At 50.1% G+C, this 8,757-nt stretch overlaps 3 protein-coding genes across 3 annotated transcripts; 2 read left to right on the top strand and 1 right to left on the bottom strand.

Moving 5' to 3' along the window:
- Positions 1-381: 381 nt before the first annotated feature.
- On the bottom strand, positions 382-1,692 carry FIBRA_06467 (uncharacterized protein; the record flags this gene model as incomplete). The annotated part of the gene is made up of 1 exon (XM_012328189.1): positions 382-1,692. The coding sequence occupies one exon, from the start codon at positions 1,690-1,692 to the stop codon at positions 382-384; it is 1,311 nt and encodes a 436-aa protein (XP_012183579.1).
- Positions 1,693-1,969: 277 nt separating this feature from the next.
- FIBRA_06466 (uncharacterized protein) lies at positions 1,970-3,645 on the top strand (the record flags this gene model as incomplete). The annotated part of the gene is made up of 8 exons (XM_012328188.1): positions 1,970-1,987; positions 2,052-2,126; positions 2,180-2,252; positions 2,307-2,479; positions 2,535-2,717; positions 2,785-2,914; positions 2,970-3,097; positions 3,160-3,645. The coding sequence occupies 8 exons, from the start codon at positions 1,970-1,972 to the stop codon at positions 3,643-3,645; spliced, it is 1,266 nt and encodes a 421-aa protein (XP_012183578.1).
- A 2,406-nt stretch (positions 3,646-6,051) lies between these two features.
- FIBRA_06465 (uncharacterized protein) lies at positions 6,052-8,757 on the top strand (the record flags this gene model as incomplete). Its single annotated transcript, XM_012328187.1, has 10 exons — positions 6,052-6,099; positions 6,151-6,760; positions 6,832-6,974; positions 7,032-7,148; positions 7,210-7,323; positions 7,431-7,445; positions 7,497-7,919; positions 7,988-8,265; positions 8,327-8,651; positions 8,707-8,757. 10 exons carry the CDS (start codon positions 6,052-6,054, stop codon positions 8,755-8,757), a joined length of 2,124 nt encoding a protein of 707 aa, XP_012183577.1.

The raw sequence follows: 8,757 nt of genomic DNA, 5'->3' as shown, positions 1-8,757 counted from the left end.
CCCCCCCCCCCGGAATGTTCTATGGGCATGTTCGGGACATTGCCAATAGCAAGTATGCCGATGCACTCCCACATGCGTGGAAGAAGGCGGACATGATCGTGTCTTCATGAAACGGCGCACCATCGGCCAAAGAGCGAGTACTCTTCAGTACATTATAAACGATGCGATGCCACGTAGCAATAATCCATCATCGTACGGAACTTCCCAGCGGACTGCGTTGGCACGGCCAGTGTCATCAAGATGCATTAGACGGGCTGCAGCCCACATGTTGCCAAGGGCGAAAGCAACAAGTATAGCCTACGTGACAGAGATCAGCTGGCCTGGTCAGAAGGAACGATGCGTAAGTTCCTACCGAACCCAACCATTCAGTCTCACCGTGGTTCACGTCGGTTTGAAGTCGGCCCAGCGCCGCAACTTTCCGCCCTCCTTCCAGTCCAGAGGAGTATGTTCTGAGCTATACTCTGTATTTGTCCCAGACATCCCGAGACCAGCTCGACCAGTGTTCCCGCTTGCACTTAAGGGGTCAACCAAGACTATGTCGCTGCTTCCCACTTGACCGAGCCCAGTGCCAGGCTGCCAGCCTTGCTTCATCAAGAGGCGATGCCCAATGTTGGTCTCTGGAAGGGGCGCAGGTGGTGCAGAGACTGGTCGCGTAGCAAGAGACGTGGCTGGTGCAGAGGAGACTGCAGATGGGCCGGGTGGATGGCGGCTGTCAGTGTGGGGAATCTCTGGAGGAGCGTCAGGATGCAGAGCCCGTCGCCGCGCACTTCTGTCTGTATAACGAGACGCGTCCACTTTCGTGGCAGAAGCATCGTGACGCGATAACAAAGTACGTTTGAGCATCGAGAGAGCCTTCTTGGAATCTCTTTCGGCGGGCGGCAAAGATGTAGTTCCATACGAGAGTGCGTCAGCCTCACGTTTCCGTTTCCTACTCGCATCGCTATTTTGGTCTGCCTTCGGCGTGTTCAGGAGAGGTATTTCATCACCACCTTGTGGCGAACAATCTGCGCAGGGAATGCTATCTTCATGAATATGAGCGATGAACGTCGTTCCCCCTACACTCAGGCGGTCAAGGTGCTGGATACGGCGCGGAATGCTCGCGATTCGCGGCGGAGACAGCCTCACTCCCCGGTCATTGCTCGGACCCGATGTAGGAAGCGCGGTAACCGTACTGGAACTCATCGCTCCGGCAGAAGGGGCCAGTCTGCGATGGGACTTGAGGAAGGTACCGTGCTTTGAGCCCATATCAACAACAGCCCACTCACGTCGTTCCTGGTCCCAGTAGACCGTCGCGTGAAACTTTGACACCTCCATCTCCTTCAGACGGATCCGTGGCGTAACGCTCCCTGGAGGGGCCATGTCACGTCCAACTTGGACGTCATTGAAGCCATCTATTACTGCGAGGGTTTGCTTGCGTGGAAGGATGGAGCTTCGTTCGACAAGAAGGCGCAGAAAGGTCGTGGAATGGGTATGCGGACTTGCCCCCGGGGAAGACGATGCGTCATAGTCGTCGGGAGCATACCAGCTAGAATGAAAATCACCAGAAGAGTATACGGACGGCTCAATACCTTCTCCAGGCCATTCCAGAGCAGGTGAGTAGGAATATCCGACGTTCGACTCGATCAAGGTATCAGGTGTTAAGGCGTTTCCAGGGTGGTGGGTATCGTTGTCGTTAATCTCTCCGTCTTCCATTGTCGTTAGTACCCAAGTCTTTGAAGCATAAACAGGAATGAGCTGGTGCAGGACTGCAGTGAGATGAAAGTGACGGTCATCTGCCACCAATCACGAGAGAAGCTTGATTTGTCAGCAAGATCCCAATAAAGGAGACTGGCGAGATCCCATCGTGGAGACATCTTGAACGTACAGAGTACGTAAAAAGGTTGGAGGACGTAGAGGAGCAGTTCAGGCTAAATCCTTAAGTATAGATATCTGGCGTTGCATATTCGTTGCGTATTCGACTACAGATACAATGGATTATATGACAGAGGTGAGCATACCGCCGTGGCGCGATGAGAAACACCTTCGTTCCGGCATTTTAATACGTTTCACAGGAACATTACAAGCTACTTTTAAGCAGAGAATGGCTAGTGAAGATAGACACCGACAAATCTACCCCTTTCTTCCTGGTCAGCCGTTCAATCTGATACGTGCACCTCGTTCGCACCTGACATGCCATCAGAAATTCTACTCCTCCACTGTGGACCTCTGTTGCCATATTCTGATCACGGACACGAAGAATGTTTGGGCGGAAGGTCAGCGCACATGTCTTCCACTGTGGTAGATCGGTTTGTATACGGCTTTATTAGTCTTGACGAGCAACAGGATTGCTCGGCGATGGCGTGACCACAATCCAGAATGTCTTGAAGGGCCCACAGCAGAAGAGGAGTGGCGAACCAGCGTTGTCAAACTCCTCTCATCTGTGCATACACTCGGAGGCATCATGGACTTATCCTTCGAAGTCGTAGAGTCTCAATACTCCGTGCGGATTATGTTTCAAATGTAAACTTCTATTACTCACTCGACACGTACTACAGGATTTCGCCTTTGAATTGGGAAGCGAGACCTTCAAGTGGAGATGGGAAACGTGTCATGTCGGACCCAAAATATCTGCCGAAATAATATCCAAACATCTTGTCATGCCTCTGATCAGCGTTACTCATCTGGCTTTCTCATCCGCTGATCCAGTGGGCGAATTGTCTCAGGATGACCTAGAGCAGGTAGCATAGCTTTTCATTGAGTTTTGGGCCGCTATCAGCACTGCTGATTCTATTTCTATGATTCTAGGCTGTAGACAAGCTTGGCAGGACCGGTCGTCGGACAGTGGATACTCATCTCAAGCATGCTATGTCAAGGCCACGTGTGGCTACTGCGGTGCGAAGGATGACGGCTATGTTCAACTTCCTACCCGAACTTCGTCAGTGCCGCCTCGAACGTGACCCTGCCGTTTCTGACCTTTTTGTCCAATGAAGCCGCAATATCATTGGATGTAGACCAGCCGGACTTATCACTCCCTTCAATACAGCCAAGGTCACGAGCACCGTCTTCAAAGTATCGTGATGGTTCTGTGCCGTCTCGCCCACTGTCGCCACCGATGCCGGTCAGTACCCACGGAATATCGTCTGAGCGCCGTGATCCCATCTAATATCTACTGATGTGAAGTTCTCGGCCCGCACGAGAAGTCCCACCTCTATTAGCCCTGAAAAATCGACATCGCCATTAATAATTCCAGAGGTCGAAGCTGGTCCCAGTCATGTGGCCGACGATTCGGTCACGGAATCTGAAGACGACGAGATTCCTGCGTCGCTCAGCAAAGGCAAGCAGAAAGAAGCAACCCCGCGCCGAGCGCTTCCAAGGGGTAGAACATCCTCTCCATCAAGACCCCCAACACGTGTTGGTTCTAAAACGTCCCGTCAGGCCACAACCTCCAGGGCAATAACCCCCGAACAAACCGCAAATCACGGTCCGGTGGCGAATGACTCTTCACCGCCGAGCTCTCCTCCCACGAAGAAAGCAAAACGTGCTGTGGTGCCGTCGTCGTCAGACGATGACAGCGAGGCAGAACGCAAAAAACGAGTAGCCCAAATCAAGTCGAGCGCAAATCGAGGCGCAAAACAGCCGCTAAGGCGAGGCGGCAGACGTTTCTGAGCAAATGTTTTTGCGGATGTCGATATGCCTTCGGCTGTGATTGATCTTGTGAGCTGTCTCGCGTGTCATCGCTGTCGTTTATGTCATCAAATCATATGGATGTGGCACTGAGGTATGGCGAGCTGGACTTTTGTCAAGTTCTGAGCAAGTGTGATAATCCACCGGTCTGCAATGAACATTTGTCTTGGTGATCACTATGTCAGCTTTGTCTGCCGTAGTGCTCGGCATCAGTCAAGGAGCGGCCGCCAACACTCGGGGGAAGAGATAATGATTCGCTAGTTCCGAAGTCACGACATCTATTCTCTATGGTGAGACAAAAGTTATTGCCATATGCAATCAAAATGCGGTGATTTGGAACAGAAATGCATGCGAAATGGGTAATAAGGGAGTCTAAGAGTTGCAGCAGAGAGCGGCGTTCTCGCCAGAAGCCCACATATCACCGCCGGCCACGCGTCATCGCCGCAAAGGCAGTCTCTTTACAAGTATCACAAGGTTCCTGGATGAGATTGAGCACTCTTCTGTGATCACTGTATATCTGAGGCCACATGCATCAATATTATAGGTATTCGATATAGGACAAGAACTCACCCTAGGACAACCACAGTTTTTCGCCGTGTGCGAATGCGCCGAGCTGAGCCCACACGTCGGCCTTCCACAATCGAAACGTATCCCCGAATAGTACATCACGACGTAGTGCTGCAGCTCGTTAGCCATCTGCAGGTTAGTAGATCATAATCTAAGCTTACCCCACAGCCTCTATGTTGGTTTCCGAAGCTAGTCGCCAATCAGATCAATTATCAATGTAAGAAAGAGATACATGAGTATTTAACATACCATTCTTGGGAACACATACTCGCGCACTATTTCAAGTGTCAGTGAAGCAGATGGGCACGAATGAGATTCATGCCCAGCCCTGTCCCTACCTTATGTATGGAATGGGCGGGCTGATTGGAAGAAGACAGGTGAGAGACCTCCCAAGGCGATACTATATGCACGAGCATCAACGATACACACGACATCACGAGACGGCACCAGCGGATGGATCAACGCGACAAACATGGTTGTTAGAGAGAAAGTTCTTTACAATCACGGCAATTAGTGAACAAGCGAAAACGCACGGCCCCAACTTCAGCCATCCGGAGATTGCACGACGATAAGGACCGAAATTGAATTGACTTGGTGGTCAGGGGACACAAAATCGGAGGCTTCCGTACGTACACTGGTATCGTGTCTTTACCAATCTCAGACCCCTCGTTGATCATTGCCTGTCGGTGTTGCCTCAAGTGGACAGAAGTAGAGTCGACAAGAACAGATTAGATATCAACCGTTGTCACACCTATCCAACAGCGGCGGCATTCCACTCGAAGTAGCAGCGAGCGGAGTTAACAATGGTATCATGTGGTTGAGCGATTATTCTGCTGTTCAGAGGGACGAACGGCGTCAGGTCAATCAACCTCATAAACAACACAGTACTGCGAGAAAACGGAAACACATAATCAGAAGGAGACGTGACACGATGCATGATCAAGGCACAATTGTCCCAAATGTTCGCCGATTCGGTACATTTTAAGTTAGCAGGAAAACAAACTAAATCTAGGACACGTGCATGCATGAGCACGACCTTCATCAGAGTAAGATCACGAACCACGGAGATAAGTACGACTATCACAGCATGATATTTGCATCCTGCGACAATTGTGGTGTCAGTCAGCATTCCATAGACTAAGCAATTACGAGATGCGCACACTATATGGCTCCTGCACTGTCCAAAACAATGACGATAAAGGTGCCATCATTGACTTTTGATTACTTTACCGACCTGAACCATGCAAACGATAATTGTCCCATACAACGTATTGATTGATCGCAAATACGAGTGCTGACGATACAGAAAGCGACCAGTACCACTTAGCAGAGTGCCTACTCTTACACCAAACAGTCAGCTCATTACGAGGAGAGACTCCACTCTAGCTCGATGATAGTTCAGGAGGCGAGTAGTTCATTCGGAATGTACTTGAAGTCGAGGGATCAGACGCTTAGAAACGGCGAAGCAAATAAGTTTAGACAATAAAAGGTATGAGTTAGGGTTCAAGCGCAATGGAAACCTCAAGTAGTACGGTGGCATAATGGTCAATATCGAGTTACTAGGATCGAGCTTGAGATCGAGCGGAGGCGTACTAGTAGGACCAAGTTGGGTTATAGGCGCTGGATCGCGTGGCAACAGGCTCAATCTGCGAATATTGAGATTGGGGTTTGAAGACCTTCGTACGTCTGCTTCGCTGTTACTGTTGGTAAATAGCCTCGAGTCGTCTACGTTTCTGCAGGGTTTTGGATTCGCAGCATCGTCGGATCTTTGTTCAGCTCAGTCCAACAAATTCTTGCGGTCGACCTCAAAACGGATCGGGTATGTCGAACGGGGCTAGTGATATCCGTCTCTCGACCACTCAACCCAAGGTAAACTCAGATCATTCATCAATTATGTATCATACCTCATTTTAGCAGTAGGAAAAGACCAAAGCGAAGAAGAGATATCTGAAGGCGAAAAAGGAGAGACGGAAGAAGCGCAAGACAACAGTAGAAATTTCTGATGGCCCGCATGCAAAGCAAAACCAGTCCAGATTGGTGGAGGAAGATGTTGAGGAATCGGAGGAACCTCAATCTGCAGGGAGCGGAGAAGAGCGGGATGTAGCTGAGACCATATCAACCCGAGCGCAAAGGGAGCGCAGACCACGAAAACGGCGGAAGTTAAGTACGCCAGTAGACGATGAAGATGTGGCGCATACAGCACCCGCTCCTCACGCTGACGAAATACCAGAGGTTATATCAGAAGATGGTGGGGATGAAGTAGGGTCTGAGCCGCCTGCTATTCCGGTTGAGGCAGAGACGGTATCAGCTGTGCATCCAGCAACACTTCCATCATTCCCATTGCCTACTCGTCCAGATGCGCCGTCGCGATCTACGCTTGCTCTCCAAGGGCTCGATAAGGCTTTGGTAGAGGCGGAAATCATTGACTCTGCCTTATTACAGTCCTTTCCCTCTTCCGGCGACTCACATGGCTTGAGTGAAAAGACCAAAAAACGGCTACTGGAGCTGGGTATCTCGGAGCTTTTTGCTGGTTTGTCGCCGCGTCCTCATCCCTCGAGATGATATACTAATATATGCACTTTGGATCATGAATTCATCTAGTTCAGACGGCTGTTGTCCCATTCCTCCTCACCCCCAAAAGCTTAAAGTCTCTTTATCTTCCGTATAATCCACCGAGGGACCTTTGTGTTTCTGCACCAACAGGGAGCGGAAAAACATTAGCGTATGTTCTACCTATTGTTGAGGTACGGACAAGCCATTTTGCTTCATTTTGGACCAAAGCGCTGAACACGCATCCCTAGATCTTGTCTACGCGGATCGTCGTTCGCCTCCGAGCACTTGTGGTGCTACCTACTCGTGATCTAGTAACTCAAGTACGAGAAACATTCGAGGCAATCGGCAGGGGTCGTGGATTGAAGGTGAGGAAGGGGCGAGATCGCTTTCTCTTTGTTCGTTAATGTCCCCCTTCTCTTCTCCCAGATTGGGACTGCCACTGGTCAGCATTCGTTCACCCATGAACAGGCGCAATTGGTTGCAGATAGATCTAGCCAGTCCGTCTCCTTATTCGAAACTCGGACAGGTTCTCAGTTAATGGTATGTCCAACAGAATACAGGGCGGTTCTAGCAAAGTAGATATATTAATTTGCACGCCGGGCCGACTAATTGACCATCTTAATGGATCACCTAATTTTTCGCTCCAGCATCTGCGATTCCTTGTACGTGATCCAATCGACTCATCGTCAATGCTGCTCACTTGCTGTATACAGGTCATTGACGAAGCCGATCGATTACTGGCTCAATCGTTCCAAGATTGGTTGGCTCAAGTTCTGGCTGCAACACGACCTCCTGCGAACCCAGAAGATCTTACCGAATCCCGAACGCTTGCGGACAATTCCATGGCCAGGCGTACGATCCCTCGTGCTGATGCACTCGCTCCCAATTATCTCCACCTGCTTCATGACGTTCCTCGCGTTCGGACGGACATCGATGAGAAGAGAGAATCATCTTGTCAGAAACTTTTATTCTCCGCAACGCTAACTCGAGACCCCTCTAAGATAGTTGCATTAAACCTGCATGATCCAAAATACTTTGTAGTACGAGGTCGTGCTGATGGAACGGCGGCAGATACGGAGGAAGCAGATCTTATGAGCCTGGTAATGGAAAAATTCACCATGCCTTCCTCTCTGTCGGTAAGTCTTACAGATCTACCAAATGGGAATCAGTACGGGGGCAGATCACTGAATTCTAAATGCTGCAGGAACATATGATAGTGTGCGATTCTGCTTCCAAACCCCTGATGCTGTTTCAGCTCGTTCATGGTCATGGGGTTACGAATGCTCTTGTATTCACCAAATCAGCAGAGTCAACAACGCGACTTATGCGCTTGTTTGAGTTCTTCGAGGGAGCGTACTCCGGTGGACCTGATCCCAGTGGCAGCATACCGAAGTCGATCGTGACTAAGGCATACTCGAGCGACCTCAGCCCTGGTGAGCGCAAGCTGATCCTAGACAAGTTCAAAAACCAGGAGATTCATATGTGGGTACACCCCCGATACGTCGCAGCTGTGCACTGACGTTCGCCCATGAACGGTTTATAGCCTGATCTGTTCTGATCTCATCTCTCGTGGCATCGATATCAGCCATGTATCTCATGTCGTGAGCTACGACGCACCAATCGATATGCGAAAGTATGTTCATCGTGTCGGACGTACCGCACGCGCAGGGCGCGCCGGGGATGCTTGGACGCTCGTCGAAGAACAAGAGGTACCGATTTGGCTAGGATTCTCGGGACTCAAGGTTGACCAAATATCTTTGCAGGCACGGCACTTCAAGTCTATGATGAAGGACGCGGCACATTTGGAGAAGGTAAAGCGTATGCGAATATCAGAGAAGGATGTTGCGCCACTTAGGTCTGCCTACGAGGTTAGTGCATTTGTACGAAATGAGGACGATATGGTATGAATACGTAATGTTTCAGGTGGCTTTGGGGAAACTGAAAGATGTTTATGCTCACTCTGGGGGTAGCTGA

The sequence above is a fragment of the Fibroporia radiculosa genome, assembly GCF_000313525.1.
Source record: "Fibroporia radiculosa TFFH 294 genomic supercontigs, scaffold7719, whole genome shotgun sequence".
Classification (NCBI taxonomy): domain Eukaryota; kingdom Fungi; phylum Basidiomycota; class Agaricomycetes; order Polyporales; family Fibroporiaceae; genus Fibroporia; species Fibroporia radiculosa.
The sequence above is the reverse complement of the archived record's forward strand: the minus strand, read 5'-3'. Positions and strand labels throughout refer to the sequence as shown.